Below are 27,129 nucleotides of genomic sequence, written 5' to 3'. Positions count from 1 at the left end.
CTCTATTCTGTTCTATTCTGTTCTGCTCTACTCTATTCTGTTCTATTCTGTTCTGCTCTACTCTATTCTATTCTGTTCTGTTCTGCTCTACTCTATTATATTCTATTCTGTTCTATTCTGTTCTGCTCTACTCTATTCTGTTCTGTTCTGCTCAACTCTATTCTATTCTGTTCTATTCTGTTCTGCTCTACTCTATTCTATTCTGTTCTATTCTGTTCTGCTCTACTCTATTCTATTCTATTCTGTTCTATTCTGTTCTGCTCTACTCTATTCTATTCTGTTCTATTCTGTTCTGCTCTACTCTATTCTATTCTATTCTATTCTGTTCTATTCTGTTCTGCTCTACTCTATTCTGTTCTGTTCTATTCTGTTCTGTTCTGTTCTATTCTGTTCTGCTCTACTCTATTCTATTCTATTCTGTTCTATTCTGTTCTGCTCTACTCTATTCTATTCTGTTCTATTCTGTTCTGCTCTACTCTATTCTATTCTATTCTGTTCTATTCTGTTCTGCTCTACTCTATTCTGTTCTGTTCTATTCTGTTCTGTTCTATTCTGTTCTGCTCTACTCTATTCTATTCTGTTCTATTCTGTTCTGCTCTACTCTATTCTATTCTGTTCTATTCTGTTTTATTCTGTTATATTCTGTTTTGTTCTCCACCCAGATTCCACTCTCATTTCCTTCTCTTTAGATGGGAGTGCTCAGAGGGATAGCATGTTGGATGTGTTCTTTATGTCCTTCGGGGGGGGGGGGGCTTAGTCTCAGGGAAATATTTTGGTGGAGGGAGAGGGGGAGAGAGAGAGGGGAAGAGGGGGCAGAGGGGTGGGTGGAAGTCCTGAGATGCTGTGCGAACCTTTACTTTGGCCACAGGTACACAATGGACAGCTGAGGAGGATGATGAGGAGGAGGAGGCATGGGTGATGGGAGAAAGATATACATTCATGGGATGTTCTTGCTTTTAGTTTTGTCTCTTTGTATTGAGCCACTATCACTGATGGCAGGGATATCTCCAGACCAACTGAGACACTGGCCAACGACATTTCTTCTTCAGAATCAGCCAGGACAAGGAGGCTACCATGAGACAAACCTTACCCTGGTGGGACCAGTAAGGAGCCAGGAGACAAACCTTACCCTGTTGGTACAAGGAGGGGGCCAGGAGACAAACCTTACCCTGTTGGTACAAGGAGGGGGCCAGGAGACAAACCTTACCCTGTTGGTACAAGGAGGGGGCCAGGAGACAAACCTTACCCTGTTGGTACAAGGAGGGGGCCAGGAAACAAACCTTACCCTGTTGGTACAAGGAGGGGGCCAGGAGATAAACCTTACCCTGTTGGTACAAGGAGCGGGCCAGGAGATAAACCTTACCCTGTTGGTACAAGGAGGGGGCCAGGAGATAAACCTTACCCTGTTGGTACAAGGAAGGGGCCAGGAGATAAACCTTACCCTGTTGGTACAAGGAGGGGGGCAGGAAACAAACCTTACCCTGTTGGTACAAGGAGGGGGCCAGGAGATAAACCTTACCCTGTTGGTACAAGTAGGGGGCCAGGAAACAAAGGTGGGGCAGCTGTAAACACACATCAAGCAATGACATGCAGAACTCTCTACCCAACAGAACTCTCTACCCAAAAGAACTCTGTACCCAATATAACTCTCTACCCAACATAACTCTACCCAACACAACTCTCTACCCAACATAACTCTCTATCCAACATAACTCTCTACCCAACAGAACTCTTTACCCAAAATAACTCTGTACCCAACAGAACTCTCTACCCAACATAACTCTGTACCCAACATAACTCTCTACCCAACATAACTCTCTACCCAACATAACTCTCTATCCAACATAACTCTGTACCCAAAAGAACTCTCTACCCAACATAACTCTGTACCCAACATAACTCTCTACCCAACAGAACTCTTTACCCAAAATAACTCTGTACCCAACAGAACTCTCTACCCAACAGAACTCTCTACCCAACAGAACTCTCTACCCAACAGAACTATCTACCCAACAGCAGCGTAACCCTGGAACCCAGGCCGATCTTCACTGTGCACCTGCATCTTTCCTCTACTGATACAATTGCTTTGGCGCCCAAGATAGCAACCAGTTGGTTGGTACAACAACACATTAGGACATCTAACACTCACACACGCACAAGCATAGCTGTACACAAACCCCCCCCCCACACACACACATACGCACACAAACACGTGAGTACACGCACTTACGCACACACAAACACTCCTCCCCACTCAGAGAGCAAGGACCTGCGTTGCATTGATCAGATGTTCTACTGGAGAGTCCCAAAATGATAAACCCTACAGGTGAATTATATTCATGTAAACATACACCTTCTGATTAAGTGGTTTATAAGTGGTTTATAAGTGGTTAATATTGCATGATGTGGAAGGGGAAGGGTAATGTTCAAATGGGGCTCGACTCCCAGAAGAACGCAGCCTGAAAAGAAGAAAAAACAAAGCTCAAAAAAGAAAAGAAAAGAGGAAACGTGTATAAAAAATGATGTCCATATAAGAAAGGCTACAAAAACCTCCACTGGCCCTCTGCCATCGGAATACAGCAAAAGGCACCACAATATTACTCAATGTTTGAAGTTGTGAAAAAATTGGCACGTCTTTTTATACTGTAAATCAAAATGTACATATAAATAGAGTTTTCCCCATAAAAAAGTCTTTGCTGTTAACTAGTAGACAACTTTTGCTAAAAATGAAAATAAATATTTCATTTGTTTAGAATATCTGTCAGTTATATAAAATAAAAATATTTTGTATAGGTGCAGGTTTATACTATATTGATTTTCGTTGGTAGCTCATCTTCTTTCTTTAATGCGTACATTGTCCGGTTTGGACCGTGAGGACGTCTGTCTGGTCTGTACAGTCCCACCTGTACCGTGCCGCCCTGAAGATGAGTGTGTCTGTCTCGTCTGTACAGTCCCGCCTGCACCGTGCCGCCCTGAAGAGTGTGACTGAGAAGTCCTACTGTTGGCCGGCCTGCAGATGGTGGAGGGCTCCGCATTCATATTCTGCATACTGAGGAATGGTGTGCTCTCACCCTCCCCCTCCGACTCGCTGTCCATCAGGCAGCTGCGAGAGCCGTAGTCCTGTGACGCCTCGTATCCTCTCGGCGCTACGTAGCCGTTCTGTCTGGACCCCCGCAAGCGCCGACCCCCAACACCACCACTGCCGGTCCCACTTTTCTTTGGTTGTTCACGGGAGGAGAGGTACTCCTGTGTGGTCTCGTAGTCTTCTTCCTCAGCCAGCCTGTAGGGACTAGAGGGCAGGCTGCCCGTGCTGTCGTTCAGGTAGGTGCGGCGCTGCTGCCGGTAGGGCTCCTGGCGCCGGACGTCATGCAGGGGCACCTGGTAGCGCCGCATCAGAGGCTGGTCATCCTCCGGGGGGTAGGGAGTGTGGGCGGCGGGTGGCAGGGACATGGCCTGGCTGGTGTTGGGGGAGGTGATCTGGAAGGAAGGCACCTGCGGGGACAGCGAGTAAAAGAAGTCCACTGGAGACAGGCGGGCCGGCGTTGTCAGGGCTGACACATACCTGTAGTGAGGGGGAAGGTAGGGTGGGGAGTGGGGAGTGGGGAGCGGGGAGGAGAAGGACAGGGAGAGAGAGGACCAGGCCAAACAGCAGCAGCCCAGTTAGATGTCATGTCTAACAGAATGATGTGGGACAGGGACCCACCATCCACAAACAGCAGTAAGAGACATTATTGAGTTAGTGTGCAGGTTTGTCAGTTGTGGGTGGATGGTGTTTGTGAAATCCTGCTTGCTCAGTTTTCTACATCTTTGTTATGTTATTGAATGTGTTTAATGGTTAATGTGACCTTTAGCCTTACAGAGGGTTATATCTAGGGAAAACATACGTGTGTGTGTTGTGCTGAGTTTTGAGATGCTGTTTTATGTTTACAGTACAGTCCCTCTACCTTCATATGTTCTATGGCACTAGGGAAAAACATAGTACCCCCTTTAGGAAAAAGCATCTGAAAGATCCAAAGGCAAATCTAAAATAAAGTGAATCACTGTTCCACTGTAATCCTGTTAAGTTTAGCACTGCGATGCTGCCTGGTACTACTGTTCAGTCAAATGTTCATTATAGATGTAGCCATTTATAGATGAGCTCACTCGCACTAACTCAAACACTCTAAAACAAAAAATCTTAAATCTGCAATATGTACCTTTTTGGGCGACCTGACCAAATTCACATAGAAATGTAATTATAGCAAATCTAAGAGGTGGTAAATCGGTCTATGTACATAATTTCTATGCTTCCCATTCTTTAACTTTCTGGTTTTGTACACCAGCTTCAAACAGCTGAAAATACAATATTTTTGGTGATGGGAAATATATTTCACAGTAGTTTAGATGGTACAATGATTCTTTACTACACTATACTTGATTGTTATGTCACATAAACTGAAATTAAGTGAACTATTATAATTTTAGCATACCAGGAAATGGCCACTTCAGCATGGTGCATCTTGAAATGAGAAATGTTTGTGGTCATTGGTTTCCAGCTAAAATGACTAAATAGAAGTTATGTACACTTCTCTAAACCTCCTGTGAAGATGAAGATGTGTCCCTACAATAACATCTGTGCTCAATCTTTAGGCGTACAGCAACCCAGGGCGAAGATCACAGTAGAGTTGACAACCACAGCCAAACCAAAGATCTGCTAGCTAGAGCTCCACCCCAGAGATCAGATCTGTGGTTCTACTCTCCTTGTCTTCATGAAGTCCTGACGGTATCCACCCTCCTGTTTATCTGCCTTACAGATTTAGGGGAGTATAGTACAGTACAGTACAGTAAGCTTGACCCAGCAGATTCTTCACTTGAGAAATACATCTGCCTGTGGGCTCTCACCTGACGGCTTTTATCCTCAAAAGACTCCTAACTTTAGTACAGCAACTGGATATATAACTTAACTTGTATATACCTACCTTATCCTTCTTTTATCAGAACATGACACCACAGTTAGTGGTGTAAAACATTTAAAGTAAAAAATACTTTACTTTACTATTTACTATTTTTGACAACTTTTACTTTTCCTTCACTACGTTCCCGAAAGAAAATAATGTACTTTCTACTCCATACATTTTCCCTGACACCCAAAAGTACTAGTTACAATTTGAATGCTTAGCAGGACAGGAAAATTGTCCAATTCACACTCTTAAAAAGAAAATCCCTTGTCATCCCTACTGCCTCTGATCTGGTGGATTCACTAAACGCAAATGCTTCAATTGTAAATGATGTCTGAGTGCTGGAGCGTGCCCCTGGCTATCCGTACATTTAAAAAACAAGAAAATCGTTCCGGCTGGTTTGCTTAATGTAAGGATTTTGAAATTATGTATACTTTTACTTTTAATGCTTAAGTATATTTTAGAAATTACATTTACTTTGGATACTTAACTATATTTAAAACCAAATACTTTTAGACTTTTACTCAAGTAAAAGTATTTTACTGGGTGACTTTCACTTTTACTTGAGTAATTTTGTATTACTGTATCTTTTACTTCTACTCAAGTTGACAGTTGGGTTATTTTTCCACCACTGCCTACAGTAGGTCTATCTCATCATGTCTGGCTATGGTAGAGTAGTATTTGCCATTGACTCTTTCAAAGTGCCCTCGCTGGCCTCCAGGGGCCAATAGAGAGCCAGCTGTAAAACGAGGCCTCCTAAGCTGGGCACTAAAACATCCCCCAGTGCCATAACCACAGAGAGGGGCCTGTTCCCTTCCCACCTGTCGCTGTGTGGAGAGTCCCCCAGCGAATCGAACGAGTCTTCGTACTGCAGGCCCGGCCGGTGGGGCACAGTAGAGCCACAGTGTGCGGCACGCCTGGCCCTGGCCTCCATGCACGCAGGACTGTTGCACCTACTGGTCCCCACGGAGGACGACATCATGCCTGGTGAGTCTGAGAGGACACTGTCAGTCCGCTCCAGGCTCCATGTCCGCTCCTCGTGTCTGAGACAAGAAAGGACCAAATCATAGGGTTCAACCAGGATGTGGTCCGGTGTGTAGTTCAGTGTGTATTTTTCTGTGTGTCAGAAAATGTACCTGTGATGTGTGTCGTGAGGGGGATGTTGAGGGGTTACCTGTGAGTGGATGAATGGGCATGGGTAGAGGAGTTGTGAGATCTGGAAGACGCATGGCTGCCTGGGAACGAGTCCTCTGGTACATGCCCTATGACTCGCTCCGTTGCAGGCACATTCTTAGAGATATACTAAAACACACAGAGGAAAGTGTTGGAGAGATGGTATGGAGGGGAATTGTGTAACTGCCCATCATCACGTTGAACTTTAAGTACAATACCATCATAAAGACTGTTGCTAAATCTGTCCTGACATATTTGAAACGCCACTGATTGACCATGTGTGTGTTCTGAAAGGAGAGGTTTAGTTACTGTTGGAAGTTAACCTGTGACCTCGCTATCCTTCAAGAGAGTACTTAGGCTCCACTAAAGGAAAGTAAAATAATGTGTGCTATGAAACTCACACGAAAACAACCCATTCACCCTTCCATTCATTCACTAATTGATGACAGAAAAGTCAGTAAGGGAATCGATGGATATGTGCCACTCACATCTACCATGGGTATCTCCTCAGGGCCAGGTCCTGGGTGATTGGGTCCGTTCGCTAGGTTCCGGTTTGGGTGATCTGCACACATGTTCTGCTGCAGGTGATTGTGCATTTTCTTCCTCTGTCTCCTGTGGAGGAGAATACCCCAGTCACTCTCATAGCACTGGAGCTGAGTCAACAGTCTATGCTAGGGTCTATCTAACACACCTATACTGTCCTGGGCTGACTTACTTGGTTTTGCAGTAGGCCACCACACACACAATGCCCACCACCAGCAGAGCCACGCAGATCCCCGTGATTGTCAGGACTCTCTTCTGGTAGAGCTCTTCAGCTTCTGTGGACACACACACACACACACACACACACACACACACACACACACACACACACACACACACACACACACACACACACACACACACACACACACACACACACACACACACACACACACACACACACACACACACACACACACACACACACACACACACACACACACACAGAGAGAGAGAGAGAGACAGGTATGAAAATAAAACTACAACATCAGTCCCTTGAAGGAGTAAGTTTAGACATCATGGACATCGTTTACACCATGTCTCTGATGCCCCAGCCCTCCTGTCTCCCACAGATTTTACACTCCTACACTAAGCAGATGTTGCTCACTCTCTTTACATGTATCAAAGTAGACATACTGTATGGATGTGTTGCAGGCTCTGATTACAGTGAAACTCCAACCCTTCATTGTGATGGCTGTTGAGCAAAAGCCAGTTGACACTAGTAAATATTCATAAATATTACTGGAATCATTATTTTTTCAACATCCTTAATCAAAAAAGATGCCTGGGGGAAAATCATTCACTAGAAATGTGCTATAAATGTCTAAATTTAGATGACTGGCATTAACTGGGAATTTGTATAGCATTCACTAGAGATGTAGATGATTACATTTGTTTGAATTACTGCAGCATTGTGTGTTGCTCGTTGTGAATGGCTGGGCTTGGTTTACTGTAACACATGTCACTGGTACGGATCACTGTAACGATCTAAAATGGAGGTCCGCCCAAAACAGGTTGGCACAGAAAAGCTGTCCCAAATCTGCTACTCTGATTGTAGGAGTGCCTCATTCATCCAAGGGGTCTCTACTGACTGAAAGCCCATCAGATCAACACTCATCTACACAGAGGCCGCTCATCCTCTCACTGTCTATTCTGCTAGAGCATTTTATACAGAGGCACTCACACAAGCAGAACCACAGTTAAGGGGTCCCTGCAGGCTTTAAACATGCTCTGCATTCAATACCTTCAAATATAAAACAAATAAATTAAGAAAAAAAAATATTTTTTAAACTTTTGTTATTACATGCATTGTTACTTCTGGTTTTTGTGATCAACAAAAAAATAAAATAAAACAGATTTTGAACCTCTTTGCTTTCCCATAAAAATGTTCATGTGAGGAGGGGAGGATGTGGCTTAACCAGGGAAGAGTGGAGGGAACGAGGGAGCAGACCAGGGGAGAGTGGAGGGAACGAGGGAGCAGACCAGGGGAGAGTGGAGGAAACGAGGGAGCAGACCAGGGGAGTGTGGAGGGAACGAGGGAGCAGACCAGGGGAGAGTGTAGGGAACGAGGGAGCAGCCCAGGGGAGAGTGGAGGGAACGAGGGAGCAGGCCAGGGGAGAGTGGAGGGAACGAGGGAGCAGACCAGGGGAGAGTGTAGGGAACGAGGGACCAGACCAGGGGAGAGTGGAGGGAACGAGGGAGCAGACCAGGGGAGAGTGGAGGGAACGAGGGAGCAGACCAGGGGAGAGTGTAGGGAACGAGGGAGCAGACCAGGGGAGAGTGGAGGGAACGAGGGAGCAGACCAGGGGAGAGTGTAGGGAACGAGGGAGCAGACCAGGGGGAATAGGTAGTGGGCCTGTGAGGAGGGGAGGATGTGGCTTAACCAGGGGAGAGTGGAGGGAACGAGGGAGCAGACCAGGGGAGAGTGGAGGGAACGAGGGAGAAGACCAGGGGAGAGTGGAGGGAACGAGGGAGCAGACCAGGGGAGAGTGTAGGGAACGAGGGAGCAGACCAGGGGAGAGTGGAGGGAACGAGGGAGCAGACCAGGGGAGAGTGGAGGGAACGAGGGGGCAGACCAGGGGAGAGTGGAGGGAACGAGGGAGCAGACCAGGGGAGAGTGGAGGGAACGAGGGAGCAGACCAGGACAGAGTGGAGGGAACGAGGGAGCAGACCAGGGGAGAGTGGAGGGAACGAGGGAGCAGACCAGGGGAGAGTGGAGGGAACGAGGGAGCAGACCAGGGGAGAGTGGAGGGAACGAGGGAGCAGACCAGGGTAGAGTGGAGGGAACGAGGGGGCAGACCAGGGGAGAGTGGAGGGAACGAGGGAGCAGACCAGGGGAGAGTGGAGGGAACGAGGGAGCAGACCAGGGGAGAGTGGAGGGAACGAGGGAGCAGACCAGGGAGAGTGTAGGGAACGAGGGAGCAGACCAGGGGAGAGTGGAGGGAACGAGGGAGCAGACCAGGGGAGATTGGAGGGAACGAGGGAGCAGACCAGGGGAGAGTGGAGGGAACGAGGGAGCAGACCAGGGGAGAGTGGAACGAGGGAGCAGACCAGGGGAGAGTGGAGGGAACGAGGGAGCAGACCAGGGGAGAGTGGAGGGAACGAGGGAGCAGACCAGGGGAGAGTGTAGGGAACGAGGGAGCAGACCAGGGGAGAGTGGAGGGAACGAGGGAGCAGACCAGGGGAGAGTGGAGGGAACGAGGGAGCAGACCAGGGGAGAGTGGAGGGAACGAGGGAGCAGACCAGGGGAGAGTGGAGGGAACGAGGGAGCAGACCATGGATAGTATAAATAGCAATATTTCAGCCATATTGGTTGATATCTAGTGATGAAGAATTTTCCACGGTGACAGGAAACGGCAATAATGAAATTCTCGGAGCCTCACACAAATTTACCTGAATGTAGTTTGACTATTTTGTACAGTGAGGTCTCATAAGGAAATAGTAAACTACGGTATCACAGGACATTTCTTGGGAAAGGAGGTCCTTAAAGAACAGACTATTTCTTTAGGCTCTAAATAAGGTATGACATGTTCATACCACAGTCACTTAATGAAAAAGAGTCTAGACACACAATGCATTCTACTTTTACAGACAGTTTTCAACCAAAGTAAAGTAATTGATGGACACAGGTAGAACAGAGCAGGTTGACTTACAAACATCTACAGTGAGGTTTCAAATGAGAGGTGGATAGAGATTATAGGTTAGAGGTTAGACGTTAGAGGTTACAGGTTAGAGGTGGAGTGTTGAGGGGATGAGGAGAATGACACAGTTAAGATGAGCAGCATGGATGTTGGGGTGGGGTGGGGGGATAGTCAACTGTAAACTTGGCATAGCATGCTAACAGGAGGCAGAGGAGGGGAGAACATAAAGAAAATATTGGAGGAATATCCTGCCTGGTTATGGTTGATAGAGAGGAACAGGGATGTCCTATTTGCAGTACTCATCCTGAGGTCCTGTCTGTGTCTCAATGATGCGGCAATGGATTCTCACATTGGCTAATACAAGTTGAAACATGATACAGCTCACGCCGCTTTTTAATAGGTGTATCATAAAACCGTGTGTGTGTGTGTGTGTGTGTGTGTGTGTGTGTGTGTGTGTGTGTGTGTGTGTGTGTGTGTGTGTGTGTGTGTTTGTGTGTGTGTGTGTGTGTGTGTGTGTGTGTGTGTGTGTGTGTGTGTGTGTGTGTGTGTGTGTGTGTGTGTGTGTGTGTGTGTGTGTGTGTGTGTGTGTGTGTGTGTGTGTGTGTGTGTGTGTGTGTGTGTGTGTGTGTGTGTGTGTGTGTGTGTGTGTGTGTGTGTGAGAGCGCATATATACAAGAGAAAGTGAGAGAATGAGAGAGAGAGAGAAAGAGAGAGAAAGAGAGAGATACGTGAATTTGTGTGTATGTGTGTCTTTTCAGTGTCTAAGGAAGGATTAGAAGTGATACAACTCTTACTGAGTAATGTAATCAAATTCACACTAGTGTTAACACAAACCCGGTGTGTGCTAAAGGAATCACATGAAACTAAGCACTGTTTATTCTGAAGTAAACAGTAGAGACATGGAGGCTCACAAAGATTAGTCTGATGTCATCGACCCCAGAGAGAAGATTCCAGAGGGAGTCAGAGGATAGATGGAGGGGGAATCTACTTCCTGAATAGAGGAGAGATGGAGGGGGAATCTACTCCCTGAAGAGAGGAGAGATGGAGGGGGGATCTACTATCTGAAGAGAGGATAGATGGAGGGGGAATCTATTCCCTGAATAGAGGATAGATGGAGGGGGAATCTACTCCCTGAATAGAGGATAGATGGATGGGGAATCTACTCCCTGAAGAGAGGATAGATGGAGGGGGAACCTTCTCCCTGAATAGAGGATAGATGGAGGGGGAATCTACTCCCTGAAGAGAGGATAGATGGAGGGGGAACCTTCTCCCTGAATAGAGGATAGATGGAGGGGGAATCTAATTCCTGAAGAAGGGAAATATGGAGGGGGAAACTACTACCTGACGAAAGGATATATGGAGGGGGAGTCTACTACCTGAGGATAGATGGACAGGGGGATTCTACTATCAGAATAGATGAAAGATGGAGGGGGATCTACTATCAGAAGAGAGGAAAGATGGAGGGGGATCTACTATCAGAAGAGATGAACGATGGAGGGGAGATCTACTATCAGAAGAGAGGAAAGATGGAGGGGGATCTACTATCAGAAGAGAGGAAAGATGGAGGGGATTCTACTATCAGAAGAGAGGAAAGATGGAGGGGGATCTACTATCAGAAAAGATGAAAGATGGAGGGGAGATCTACTATCAGAAGAAATGAAAGCTGGAGGGGGGATCTACTATCAGAAGAGAGGAAAGATGGAGGGGATTCTACTATCAGAAGAGATGAAAGATGGAGGGGGATCTACTATCAGAAGAGAGGAAAGATGGAGGGGGATCTACTATCAGAAGAGAGGAAAGATGGAGGGGGATTCTACTATCATAAAAGATGAAAGATGGAGGGGGGATCTACTATCAGAAGAGAGGAAAGATGGAGGGGGAGATCTACTATCAGAAGAGATGAAATATGGAGGGGGATCTACTATCAGAAGAGAGGAAAGATGGAGGGGGATTCTACTATCAGAAGAGAGGAAAGATGGAGGGGGAATCTACTATCAGAAGAGATGAAATATGGAGGGGGATCTACTATCAGAAGAGATGAAATATGGAGGGGGATCTACTATCAGAAGAGAGGAAAGATGGAGGGGGATTCTACTATCAGAAGAGAGGAAAGATGGAGGGGGATCTACTATCAGAAGAGATGAAATATGGAGGGGGGGTCTACTATCAGAAGAGAGGAAAGATGGTGGGGGATTCTACTATCAGAAGAGATGAATGATGGAGGGGGAGATCTACTATCAGAAGAGATGAAATATGGAGGGGGATCTACTATCAGAAGAGAGGAAAGATGGAGGGGGATCTACTATCAGAAGAGATGAACGATGGAGGGGAAATCTACTACCTGAAGAGATGATAGATGGAGGGGAAATCTAATACCTGAAGAGATGATAGATGGAGCGGAAATCTAATACCTGAAGAGAGGATAGATGGAGGGAGATATATTCCCTGATGAGAGGATAGATGGATGGTTAATCTACTAACTGAAGAGAGGATAGATGGGGGAAATATATTACCTGAAAAAGGATTGATGGATGGGTAATCTACTAACTGAAGAGTGGACAGATGGTGGGGGAACCTACTCCCTGAAAAATAATAGATAGATGGGGAATCTATTTCCTGAAGAGAGGATAGATCAAGGGGGAGTCTTCTCCCTGAAGAGAGGACGGATGGAGGGGGAATATAATCCCTGAAGAGAGGACACCTGGAGGTGGAATCTACTATCTGAAGAAGGATAGATGGAGGGGGAATCTATTCCCTGAAGAGAGGATAGATGGAGGGGGAATCTATTCCCTGAAGAGAGGATAGTGGAGGGGGAATCTACATTCCTGAAGGAATGATAGATTGGGTGGGGGGATCTACTCCCTGAAGAGAGGATAAATGGAGAGTGAATCTATTACCTGATGAGAGTTCTGATGGAGGGGGAATCTACTCCCTGAAGAGAGGATAGATGGATGGGTAATCTACTAACTGAAGAGAGGATAGATGGAGGTGACATTTACTTCTCTAAGAAGTATAGCTGGAGGGGGAATCTACATTCCTGAAGGAATGATAGATTGGGGGGGAGATCTACTCCCTGAAGAGAGGATAAATGGGGCGTGAATCTATTACCTGATGAGAGTTCTGATGGAGGGGGAATCTACTCCTTGAAGAGAGGATAGATTGAGGGGAATCTACTCCCTGAAGAGAGCATAGATGGAGGGGGAATCTACTCCTTGAAGAGAGGATAGATTGAGGGGAATCTACTCCTTGAAGAGAGGATAGATTGAGGGGAATCTACTCCCTGAAGAGAGCATAGATGGAGGGGGAATCTACTCCTTGAAGAGAGGATAGATTGAGGGGAATCTTCTCCCTGAATAGAGGATAGATGGAGGGGAATCTACTCCCTGAAGAGAGGATAGATGGACAGGTTATCTACTACCTGAAGGGAGGATGGATGGGGCATCTACTACCTGAAGAAGATAGATTGAGGTGGACTCTGGAGGGGGAATCCATGACTCAAGCTTTCATTTTGTTTATACCTGCTCTACAAAATTATAGTCCCTTAAAACCAGTTCATGAAGAAAACTGCTCTTGCTCTCCTGTCAGATGTTCTAATATACTGTACATGTAGTGATGAGGACTGCAAATCAGGACACCCATGGTACTGTTATAGGGAAGGTCAGCTGTAGATCAGGTATTGTTAGAAGGAGGGCCAGCTGTAGATCAGGTAATGTTAGAGGGAGGGCCAGCTGTAGATCAGGTATTGTTAGAAGGAGGGCCAGCTGTAGATCAGGTAATGTTAGAAGGAGGGCCAGCTGTAGATCAGGTAATGTTAGAGGGAGGGCCAGCTGTAGATCAGGTAATGTTAGAGGGAGGGCCAGCTGTAGATCAGGTATTGTTAGAAGGAGGGCCAGCTGTAGATCAGGTAATGTTAGAAGGAGGGCCAGCTGTAGATCAGGTAATGTTAGAGGGAGGGCCAGCTGTAGATCAGGTAATGTTAGAAGGAGGGCCAGCTGTAGATCAGGTAATGTTAGATGGGGGTCAGCTATAGATCAGGTAATGTTAGAGGGAGGGCCAGCTGTAGATCAGGTAATGTTAGAAGGAGGGCCAGCTGTAGATCAGGTAATGTTAGAGGGAGGGCCAGCTGTAGATCAGGTAATGTTAGAGGGAGGGCCAGCTGTAGAAGAGCTAATGTTAGAAGGAGGGCCAGCTGTAGATCAGGTAATGTTAGAGGGAGGGTCAGCTTCAGATCGGGTAATGTTAGAAGGAGGGCCAGCTGTAGATCGGGTAATGTTAGAGGAAGGGACAGCTTCAGATCGGGTAATATTAGAAGGAGGGCCAGCTGTAGATCAGGTAATGTTAGAAGGAGGGCCAGCTGTAGATCAGGTCGTGTTAGAGGGAGGGCCAGCTGTAGATCAGGTATTGTTAGAGGGAGGGCCAGCTGTAGATCAGGTATTGTTAGAAGGAGGGCCAGCTGTAGATCAGGTAATGTTAGAAGGAGGGCCAGCTGTAGATCAGGTATTGTTAGAAGGAGGGCCAGCTGTAGATTGGGTAATGTTAGAGGGAGGGTCAGCTTCAGATCGGGTAATGTTAGAGGGAGGGTCAGCTCCACAGGGCATGACCAGTGCATTTTTCAGCCCATTGAGATACTGTTAAGGTTGATTGACTGATTGATTGGTTAATCAATCAGACCATTTGCTTTAGAGTCAACCTCACAGAGGGAATGGAAGCATGTCAAACGGAACGGACAGAGATATAGAACACAGCTCTACTCAAGCTGGGAATCAAACGATTGTTCCATACCCATAAATTCAATCCCAAGATGCTCTGCCATTGCAGAAAGTTGACAGTTGGAAAAACAAACAAAAAAGAAGAGGAGAACAGTTTAGGAGAGACACCTTCCAACATAGATAAACAACAGATATACACACACAGTATGGGCATTGAGCGACAGGACTGACGGGACAGTTGAGACACGGATGGTGAGTCATGAGCAACAGTTACAGTAACAGGACGGAGGTGGACAACATCAAGCTAAGACCATCAGGACATCCAAACAAGCACCACAGACAGACAAAACAACAACAAGCAGTGAGACTAGACTAGAGCATGCAAATCCAGATATCCACTTAACTCACTGCCATAATGACAAGATGGGATCTCTGGGCCATCCATTAAGGGCAGATTATGACATAGTGCACTACTTAGCAAATGAAACATTATATTACCATGACAGACGGGTCTATAGCACAAGAACATAGATTGTTTTGAAAGTATAGATTAGTCGTCCAATTAATAGATTTGAATATATTAGTTCATTAAATCTATCTTCCTGATCATAAGGGATGTTAGATGTTACTTCTTCTGGTACTCACTACATGGCAGCACAGTCCAATGTTAATGTTTCATTCAACACAGGCAACTGCATTCAGATTCAGGAAACATTTGATGGGACATGACATGTGACCATGGTATCATGTCCAATGACATGTTAACAGAAAAGCCTTACCTGTATACCATGGGAATACAACATCATGTTATGGGGAAGGGAGGGGATGACTGATAGAGAGTAAGTGTATGTTCTGTATGTGATGGAAGGCCTGTATGACAGTATGAGACGTGAAGCCTGTGATTGCCTTCGCGGAGGGATACCATGTATTAGGGAAGACAGAATCCATCTCAGCAATCTGTTCACCAACCTCATCTAAGGACCAGCAACACCTTGATACTATTGACTAAGCTAAGATGATGTTTCACCTCATCCGCAAAACAAAGTTATATTGCATGGGAAGAGGTGGAGAAGGGCTGCACCATTCCAGCTGCTGAACCCATATCTCTGACAGCCCACTTGCTCTAGTCGGGTTGCAGCAAATCCCAGCTGTTGTCATGACAACGTGCTCTTGGGGGGGCTGAGGGGGTCCAGCTTTCTGTAGAGCCATCAATGAGATATTTGGGGTAGGGGAGACGCCCTGATAGGAGGAGGGAAGTGGGATGGATGGATAAGTGGATGGATGAGGTTCGGAGAGAGAGTGTAGGGCTGGAGGGGATTCTGTATGCTTCTATATATTCTAGTTCTGTTTTGGCTTCAAAAAGCTAACTTCACATCATGATGAGGATTGCAATACTAGCCCATATATGCTGGAGATGCTGGAGAGGGTAGATGTATACAGTGGCTCAACAGTCTCTACTGTACACAATCTACACTGTAGGGCAATAAAACAAGGGAATTAACACAGTCAATAGAAATGGTAGCCAACAAGCTAATCCTTGAAATGCATTTCTTCTCTGACTGACTAGTAAAGTGGATCTACAGTATATGTTTTGCTGCAGTGCTGTCAGTCGAGTGGTCCTGACCTCTATTGGCTGTCAGTCGAGTGGTCCTGACCTCTATTGTGTATGTGCACACTTGAAACTGTGACAGACAGGCATGTGTACGTTTAAAGGAAATTGGTGTGCAGAAATGGCCTCCTCTCCAGTGTGCTCTCTGAATTAAATTACACATGTCAGATCTCGCACTGTGGGGGTGGGGGGGGGTGGAGCTTCACCACATCTGTCTGCCATTTTTGTCATTCATGTTTATAATAAGTGGAGCCTCAAGCTTGTTTCCAATGCTACTCTTGTGTGTACACGCAAGGGTCGTCTCTCAAAGGGGTCACGCATATTTGGGAATTTTCAGATCATTTCAAAGGAAAAGATTTAGATATATGTTCTAATGTAATTAATGAATCATATCCCTGGTCGGTCCCGATGTTTATTAAATATCTCGTCTGCTTTGATGTTTTTACAGTATTTTAATTGTGGGTATTTTTCCGTAACGGAGGAGGTTTGAAAAATGTCAACCACACACCCTGCCTAGGTCGTCTCAGCATGTCATTTAAGGAAAAAAGGCTTGGCTCTGTTGACTAGAGTTGACAATGAATACACTTCTTGAAAAGAGAGGAATTTGTGCAATTCCATGGAAGTTAAACATAACGTGACAGTAAGATAGATGTCGATGTAGAGTGAGAGAGCTCCCATAACCTGCTGCCACATACAGTATGGTTCAGTACAGTACCAGGCTGTATGCATAGGCTCTGGGAAAGATGCTTACATTACATATGCAATACATTTTGCAACTAAATAGAGTACAGGAGCGCTGTCATCCTGAAATCCACACAAGGCTGACTTACAAATGCATGATGGATATGTACTGTAGAAAACTACAATACTGCTATACTATAAATCATATACCATGACTTGCCATGACAACAGAAGGCCCAATGTTTGATCATATACTGTAGAGTGTAGACTTGCATATCATACGTTTCCCTGTTTTCATGCAAAAAAAAAAAAACATTATAACAATACTAGAGAACTACTATAACCCTACTAGAGAACCATTATAACCCTATCAGAGAACCATTATAACCCTACCAGAGAACCACTATAACCCTACTACAGAACCATTATAAACCTACTAGAGAACTATTAGTATTTTGTTTTTTTACATGTTATTTCTTACATTGGTACCCCAGGTAATCTTAGGTTTTATTACATACAGTCGGGAGGAACTACTGGATATAAGAGCAACGTCAACTCACCATCATTACGACCAGGAATACAACTTTCCCGAAGCGGATCCTGTGTTTTTCCCACCACCCAGGACAATGGATCGGATCCCAGCCGGCGAACCAAAACAACGTCGCCGTAAAAGGGGCAGACGAAGTGGTCTTCTGGTCAGGCTCCGTAGACGGGCACATAGCACACCGCTCCTGAGCATATTACTCGCCAAGGATCAGTCTCTTGACAACAGGGTTGATGAAATCCGAGCAAGGGTAGCATTCCAGAGAGACATAAGAGACTGTAACGTTCTTTCTCTTTCTTTCTTTGCTTCACGGAAACATGGCTCCACTCGAGACACGATATCGGAGTCGGTACAGCCAGCTGGTTTCTTCACGCATCGCACCGATGGAAACAAGTATCTTTCTGGTAAGACGAGGGGCCTTATGATTATGATTATGATTATGATTATGATTAACGAGTCGTGGTGTGATCATAACAACATACAGGAAATCAAGTCCTTCTGTTCACCTGACTTAGAATTCCTCACAATCTAATGTTGACCGCATTATCTACCAAGAGAATTCTCTTCGATTATAATCACAGCCGCATATATTCCCCCCCAAGTAGACACATCGACGGCCCTGAACAAACTTTATTTGACTCTATGTAAACTTGAAACCACATATCCTGAGGCTGCATTCATTGTAGCTGGGGATTTTAACAAAGCTAATCTGAAAACAAGACCCCTAAATTCTATTAGCATATTGATTGTGCTACCAGGGCTGGTAAAACCCAAGATCATTGTTATTCTAACTTCCGCGACGCATAAGGCCCTCCCCCGCCCTCCTTTTGGAAAAGCTGACCACGACTCCATTTTGTTGCTCCCAGTGTATAGACAGAAACTAAAACAGGAAGCTCCCGCGCTCAGGTCTGTTCAACTCTGGTCCGACCAATCTGATTCCACGCTTCAAGATTGCTTCAATCACGTGGAATGGGATACGTTCCTCATTGCGTCAATACGCTGATTCGGTGAGCGAGTTCATTAGCAAGTGCATCGGCGATGTCGTACCCACAGCAACTATTAAAACCTACCCAAACCAGAAACCGTGGATTGATGGCAGCATTCCCGTGAAACTGAAAGTGAGAACCACTGCTTTTAACCTGGGCAAGGTGACCGGAAACATGACCGAATACAAACAGTGTAGCTAATCCCTCTGCAAGACAATCAAACAAGCTAAGCTTCAGTATAGAGACAAAGTAGAGTTGTAATTCAACAGCTCAGACACAAGAGGTATGTGGCAGGGTCTACAGTCAATCACGGATTACAAAAAGAAACTCCAACCCACTCCAATTTGCTTAGCGCTCCAATAGGTCCACAGACCACGCAATCGCAATCACACTGCACACTGCCCTAACCCATCTGGACAAGAGGAATACCTACGTGAGAATGCTGTTCATCGACTACAGCTCAGCATTTAACACCATAGTACCCTCCAAACTCATCAACAAGCTCAAGACCCTGGGTCTCGAACCCTCCCTGTGCAACTGGGTCCTGGACTTCCTGACAGGCCGCCCCAGGTGGTGAGGGTAGGTAACAACATCTCCACCCCACTGATCTTCAGTACTGGGGCCCCACAAGGGTGCATTCTGAGCCATCTCCTGTACTCCCTGTTCACCCACAACTGCATGGCCATGCATGCCTCCAACTCAATCATCAAGTTTGCAGAATATTACCAACAATGACTAGACGGCCTACAGGGAGGATGTCAGGAAAATAACCTCACAGTCGACGTCAACAAAACAAAGGAGATGATCGTGGACTTCAGGAAACAGCAGAGGGAGCACCCCCCTATCCACATTGACGGGACAGTAGTGGAGAGGGTAGTAAGTTTTAAGTTCCTCGGCATACACATCACTGACAACCTGAATTGGTCCACCCACACAGACAGCATGGTGAAGAAGGCGCAGCAATTCGGCTTGTCACCAAAAGAACTCACAAACTTCTACAGATGCACAATCGAGAGCATCCTGTTGGGATGTATCACCGCCCACAAGGCTCTCCAGAGGGTAGTGAGGTCTGCACAACGCATCACCGGGGGCAAACTACCTGCCCTCCAGGACACCTACACCACCCGATGTCACAGGAAGGCCAAAAAGATCATCAAGGACAACAACCACCCGAGCCACTGCCTGTTCACGCCGCTATCATCCAGAAGGCCACCACTAACATTGAGTGGCTGCTGCCAACATACTGACTCAACTCCAGACACTTTAATAATGGAAAAATGTATGGAAAAATGTATCACTAGCCACTTTAAACAATGCCACTTAATATAATGTTTACATACCCTACATTACTCATCTCAGATGTATATACTGTACTCTATACCATTTACTGCATCTTGCCTATGCCGTTCTGTACCATCACTCATTCATATATTTGTATGTACCCATTCTTCATCCCTTTACACTTGTGTGTGTGTATAAGGTAGTTGTTGTGGAATTGTTAGGTTAGATTACTCGTTGGTTATTACTGCATTGTCGGAACTAGAAGCACAAGCATTTCGCTACACTCGCATTAACATCTCCTAACCATGTGTATGTGACAAATAAAATTTGATTTGATTTGCCAGGATATGCATATAAGTGGTATCATTGGATAGAAAACACTTTGACGTTTGTAGAAATGTTAACATAATGTATGAGACTATAACACAATTGATATGGTAGCCAAAAATCCCCCCCTCTTTCAATGGAAAGCTATGCAATTCCAGCTCCCAGATTGCAATTCCTATGGCTTCCACTAGATGTCAACAGTCTGAAAGTTCGAAATCAGTGTGTCTGCAGGCGACGAAAAAAAGTGAATTTTTTTTTTCTATTGAGCATACTTCTTTCCGTATTAAATATTATATTTTAATGACATTTTAGGGTACCTGAGGATTCAATAGAAACAGAGTTTGACTCATTTTAACAAAGTTTAGCTAGTTTAGTTTAGCTTTTTGAATTATTTTGTCTGCATGTTGAACGAGTGAATTACTGAAATTGATGGCGCCAACTAAAAATACTTTTTGAGATATAAAAAATTATTTTATCTAACAAAACGACCATGCATGTTGTAGCTGGGACCCTTTTGATTGCAAACAGAGAAAGATTATTTAATCGCTATTTGTGATTTTATGAAGACTGTGCTAAAAATGTTGATGTGGGGCGCCGTCCTCAAACAATCGCAGTGTTAACCCTACTAGAGAACCATTATAACCCACTAGAGAAACAATGCAACCCTACTATAACCCTACTAGAGAACCACTGTAACCCTACGAGAGAACCATTATGACCCTCCAACAGAACCATTATAAACTTACAATAAACCTACAAGAGAATCATTATAACCCTACCATAACCCCACAAGAAAATCATTACAAACCTACTATAGAACCATGAAATCCCCACTATAGAACAACTATAACCCTACTATAGAACCACTAAAACCCTACTAGAGAACTACTATAACCCTACTAGAGAACAATTATAACCATACTATAACCCTTCCAGTAAATCATTATAACCCTACTAGAGAACCATTAAAACCCTACGAGAGAACTACTGCAACCCTACATTAACCCTAATAGAGAACCATTATAACCCTACGAGAGAACCGCTATAACCCTACTATAGAAACATTACAACCCGACAATAACCCTATGAGAGAACCACTAAAACCCTACTTGTCACGCCTTGGTCATAGTATTTTGTGTTTTTGTTATATGTTTGGGTAGGCCAGGCTGTGACATGGGTTTATATGTTGTATTCGTATTGGGGTTTGTATTATTTGGAATCGCGGCTGATTAGGGGTGTTGTTAGGCTTGGCTGCCTGAGGCGATTCTCAATCAGAATCAGGTGCTTGTCGTTGTCTCTGATTGGGAACCATATTTAGGCAGCCTGACTTTCACTTTGTATTTCGTGGGTGTTTGTTCCTGTCTCTGTGTTATAGTCACCAGATAGGCTGTAATTAGTTTCACGTTCCGTTCTGTTGCTTTTGTATTTAGTATTGAGTTATTTCATGTACCGCGATCATTTCATTAAAGTCATGAGTAACCAACACACTACATTTCGGTCCGACTCTCTTTCTTCAACAGACGAACGTCGTTACAGAAACACCCACCTCTCACGGACCGAGCAGCGTGTAAACTGGCAACGACGTAGACAGCTGGAGCAACAAAAGGAAGGTAGAGGCATGGAGTATACGACGTGGGAAGAAATCGACAGGTGGTCGGCCGACCCAGAGAGAGTGCAGGAGCCCGCCTGGGATTAAAGTCATGAGTAACCAACACGCTGCATTTCGGTCCGACTCTCTTTCTTCAACAGACGAACGTCGTTACACTACTAGACAACCATTATAACCCTACTAGAGAACCACTAAAACCCTACTAGAGAACCATTATAACCCTACTAGAGAACCACTATAACCCTACCTTAACCCTACTAGATAACCACTATAACCCTACCTTAACCCTACTAGACAACCACTATAATTAACCCTACTAGACAACCACTATAACCCTACCTTAACCCTACTAGATAACCTAGATAACCACTATAACCCTACTAGACAACCATTATAACCCTACCTTAACCCTACTAGATAACCACTATAACCCTACATTAACCCTACTAGACAACCATTATAACCCTACCTTAACCCTACTAGATAACCACTATAACCCTACCTTAACACTACTAGACAACCACTATAACCCTACTAGACAACCATTATAACCCTACCTTAACCTTACTAGATAATCACTATAACCCTACTAGACAACCATTATAACCCTACCTTAACCCTACTAGACAACCACTATAACCCTACCTTAACCCTACTAGATAACCACTATAACCCTACTAGACATCCACTATAAACCTAACTTAACCCTACTAGATAACCTAGACAACCCTACCTTAACCCTACTAGATAACCACTATAACCCTACCTTAACCCTACTAGATAACCACTATAACCCTACTAGACATCCACTATAACCCTACCTTAACCCTACTAGATAACCACTATAACCCTACATTAACCCTACGAGACATCCACTATAACCCTACCTTAACCCTACTAGATAACCTAGATAACCCTACCTTAACCCTACTAGACATCCACTATAACCCTACCTTTACCCTACTAGATAACCTAGGTAACCATACCTTAACCCTACTAGATAACCACTATAACCCTACCTTAACCCTACTAGACAACCACTATAACCCTATCTTAACCCTACTAGATAACCACTATAACCCTACCTTAACCCTACTAGATAACCACTATAACCCTACATTAACCCTACTAGACAACCACTATAATTAACCCAACTCGACAACCACTATAACCCTACCTTAACCCTACTAGATAACCATTATAACCCTACCTTAACCGTACTAGATAACCACAATAACCCTACCTTAACCCTACTAGATAACCACTATAACCCTACTAGACATCCACTATAACCCTACCTTAACCCTACTAGATAACCACTATAACCCTACATTAACCCTACGAGACATCCACTATAACCCTACCTTAACCCTACTAGATAACCTAGATAACCCTACCTTAACCCTACTAGACATCCACTATAACCCTACCTTAACCCTACTAGAGAACCATTATAACCCTACTAGAGAACCACTATAACCCTACCTTAACCCTACTAGATAACCACTATAACCCTACCTTAACCCTACTAGACAACCACTATAATTAACCCTACTAGACAACCACTATAACCCTACCTTAACCCTACTAGATAACCTAGATAACCACTATAACCCTACTAGACAACCATTATAACCCTACCTTAACCCTACTAGATAACCACTATAACCCTACCTTCACCCTACTAGACAACCATTATAACCCTACCTTAACCCTACTAGATAACCACTATAACCCTACATTAACACTACTAGACAACCACTATAACCCTACTAGAAAACCATTATAACCCTACCTTAACCCTACTAGATAACCACTATAACCCTACTAGACAACCATTATAACCCTACCTTAACCCTACTAGACAACCACTATAACCCTACCTTAACCCTACTAGATAACCACTATAACCCTACCTTAACCCTCCTAGACAACCACTATAAACCTACCTTAACCCTACTAGATAACCTAGACAACCCTACCTTAACCCTACTAGACATCCACTATAACCCTACCTTAACCCTACTAGATAACCTAGGTAACCCTACATTAACCCTACTAGATAACCACTATAACCCTATCTTAACCCTACTAGATAACCACTATAACCCTACCTTAACCCTACTAGACAACCACTATAACCCTATCTTAACCCTACTAGACAACCACTATAACCCTACCTTAACCCTACTAGATAACCACTATAAACCAACATTAACCCTACTAGACAACCACTATAATTAACCCAACTCGACAACCACTATAACCCTACCTTAACCCTACTAGATAACCATTATAACCCTACCTTAACCGTACTAGATAACCACTATTACCCTACCTTAACCCTACTAGATAACCACTATAACCCTACCTTAACCCTACTAGATAACCACTATAACCCTACTAGACATCCACTATAACCCTACCTTAACCCTACTAGATAACCACTATAACCCTACATTAACCCTACGAGACATCCACTATAACCCTACCTTAACCCTACTAGATAACCTAGATAACCCTACCTTAACCCTACTAGACATCCACTATAACCCTACCTTAACCCTACTAGATGACCTAGGTAACCATACCTTAACCCTACTAGATAATCACTATAACCCTACCTTAACCCTACTAGATAACCACTATAACCCTACCTTAACCCTACTAGATAACCACTTTAACCCTACCTTAACCCTACTAGACAACCATTATAACCTTACCTTAACCCTACTAGATAACCAATATAACCCTACCTTAACCCTACTAGACAACAACTGTAACCCTACCTTAACCCTACTAGACAACCACTATAACCCAACCTTAACCCTACTAGATAACCACTATAACCCTACATTAACCCTACTAGATAACCACTATAACCCTACTAGACAACCATTATAACCCTACCTTAACCCTACTAGATAACCACTATAACCCTACCTTCACCCTACTAGACAACCACTATAACCCTACAAGACAACCATTATAACCCTACCTTAACCCTACTAGATAACCACTATAACACTACCTTAACCCTACTAGATAACCACTATAACCCTACCTTAACCCTACTAGACAACCACTATAACCCTACCTTAACCCTACTAGATAACCACTATAACCCTACCTTAACCCTACTAGATAATCACTGTAACCCTACTAGACAACCATTATAACCCTACCTTAACCCTACTAGATAACCACTATAACCCTACATTAACCCTACTAGACAACCATTATAACCCTACCTTAACCCTACTAGATAACCACTATAACCCTACCTTAACACTACTAGACAACCACTATAACCCTACTAGACAACCATTATAACCCTACCTTAACCTTACTAGATAATCACTATAACCCTACTAGACAACCATTATAACCCTACCTTAACCCTACTAGACAACCACTATAACCCTACCTTAACCCTCCTAGACAACCACTATAAACCTAACTTAACCCTACTAGATAACCTAGACAACCCTACCTTAACCCTACTAGATAACCACTATAACCCTACCTTAACCCTACTAGATAACCACTATAACCCTACCTTAACCCTACTAGATAATCACTGTAACCCTACTAGATAACCACTATGACCCTACCTTAACCCTACTAGACAACCATTATAACCCTACCTTAACCCTACTAGATAACCACTATAACCCTACCTTAACCCTACTAGATAACCACTATAACCCTACCTTAACCCTACTAGACATCCACTATAACCCTACATTAACCCTACTAGACATCCACTATAACCCTACCTTAACCCTACTAGACAACCACTTTAACCCTACCTTAACCCTACTAGACAACCACTTTAACCCTACCTTAACCCTACTAGACAACCACTTTAACCCTACATTAACCCTACTAGACATCCACTTTAACCCTACCTTAACCCTACTAGACAACCACTTTAACCCTACCTTAACCCTACTAGACAACCACTTTAACCCTACCTTAACCCTACTAGACAACCACTTTAACCCTACCTTAATCCTACTAGACAACCACTTTAACCCTACCTTAACCCTACTAGACAACCACTATAACCCTACCTTAACCCTACTAGATAACCTAGATAACCCTACCTTAACCCTACTAGACATCCACTATAACCCTACCTTAACCCTACTAGATGACCTAGGTAACCATACCTTAACCCTACTAGATAATCACTATAACCCTACCTTAACCCTACTAGATAACCACTATAACCCTACCTTAACCCTACTAGATAACCACTATAACCCTACATTAACCCTACTAGACAACCATTATAACCTTACCTTAACCCTACTAGATAACCAATATAACCCTACCTTAACCCTACTAGACAACAACTATAACCCTACCTTAACCCTACTAGACAACCACTATAACCCTACCTTAACCCTACTAGATAACCACTATAACCCTACATTAACCCTACTAGATAACCACTATAACCCTACTAGACAACCATTATAACCCTACCTTAATCCTACTAGACAACCACTTTAACCCTACCTTAACCCTACTAGACAACCACTATAACCCTACCTTAACCCTACTAGACAACCACTTTAACCCTACCTTAACCCTACTAGAAAACCTCTTTAACCCTTTGTGAAATTTGAAGGAGGATTCAATCCCTTTTGGAGATTTAAACTGCCCTTACAAAAAACTCATGGATAAATATTAGTTAACGCAGGGGTCATGTTGATGTGTAAACACAGGGAAACATAGCAACCCTGAGTGGGGCACAAATACATGATCCCACACAGTATGCGGACATGCAGTTAAATGCCAAAATAAAGGAAACTCTTGAGTAAATGAGTGATACAAAGTATATTGAAAGCAGGTGCTTCCACACAGGTGTGATTCCTGAGTTAATGAAGCAATTATCATCCTATCATGCTTAAGGCCCTGTATGACTGCATCGGTGATTACTGCATTGTTGGTTTAGAGCTTGTAAGGCATTTCACTGTATTGGTGCACTTGTTAATAATGCTTGTAACTTGAAAAATGCCCAGGTGCTCATTATTTTGGCTACCATGGCTAGAAGAGATCTCAATGACTTTGAAAGAGGGTTCTCAAGAGCATAGAGGTTTTAAAGGGTGTGTAGGTTTTGTCTCAGTCACCAGATCTCAACCCAATTGAACACTTATGTGAGATTCTGGAGTGGTGCGTAAGAGAGAGCGTTTTAAACCACCATCAACAAAATGATGGAATTTCTTGCGTAAGAATTACGTTGCATTCCGCCCATTAAGTCCTCCAATAAAGTTTCAGACACTTGTAGAGTCTATGCCAAGGCCCATTGAAGCTGTTCTGGCTCGTTGTGGCCCAACACCCTTTTAAGACACTTTATATGTTGGTGTTTCCTTTATTTGGGCAGTTAACTGTACATCAGAGCCAGTAGCTTCGAGGGATGAAGCCTCAAGTTCTCCACATGCATCTCTAATCTGGGTGTAATTGTGAGGTTGATGGACAGGCTTGCTGGGGGTTGCCAATGTGAAGCGCTGGTGTTGGGTTAAGATCTGTCGCCCCAGGCCACTAGTGCTGTTTAATACTACACTGTAATGTAATTATA

General features: G+C 44.2%; 1 protein-coding gene across 3 annotated transcripts in view; it reads right to left on the bottom strand.

Moving 5' to 3' along the window:
• Positions 1–535: 535 nt before the first annotated feature.
• The window catches only part of nrg2a (neuregulin 2a), a 158,823-nt gene continuing 132,229 nt past the window's right edge, over positions 536–27,129 (bottom strand). For all 3 annotated transcript variants that reach the window (XM_046318087.1, XM_046318088.1, XM_046318090.1), the window contains exons 6-10: positions 6,826–6,928; positions 6,599–6,722; positions 6,112–6,239; positions 5,759–5,980; positions 536–3,562 (exon numbers count right to left, since the gene is read on the bottom strand). In XM_046318087.1, the coding sequence (XP_046174043.1) occupies positions 2,830–3,562; positions 5,759–5,980; positions 6,112–6,239; positions 6,599–6,722; positions 6,826–6,928 (1,310 nt within the window). In that variant the 3' untranslated portion in view covers positions 536–2,829. The remainder of the gene's footprint in view (positions 3,563–5,758; positions 5,981–6,111; positions 6,240–6,598; positions 6,723–6,825; positions 6,929–27,129) is intronic.

The sequence above is a fragment of the Oncorhynchus gorbuscha genome, linkage group LG20, assembly GCF_021184085.1.
Source record: "Oncorhynchus gorbuscha isolate QuinsamMale2020 ecotype Even-year linkage group LG20, OgorEven_v1.0, whole genome shotgun sequence".
NCBI lineage: Eukaryota > Metazoa > Chordata > Actinopteri > Salmoniformes > Salmonidae > Oncorhynchus > Oncorhynchus gorbuscha.
The sequence above is the reverse complement of the archived record's forward strand: the minus strand, read 5'-3'. Positions and strand labels throughout refer to the sequence as shown.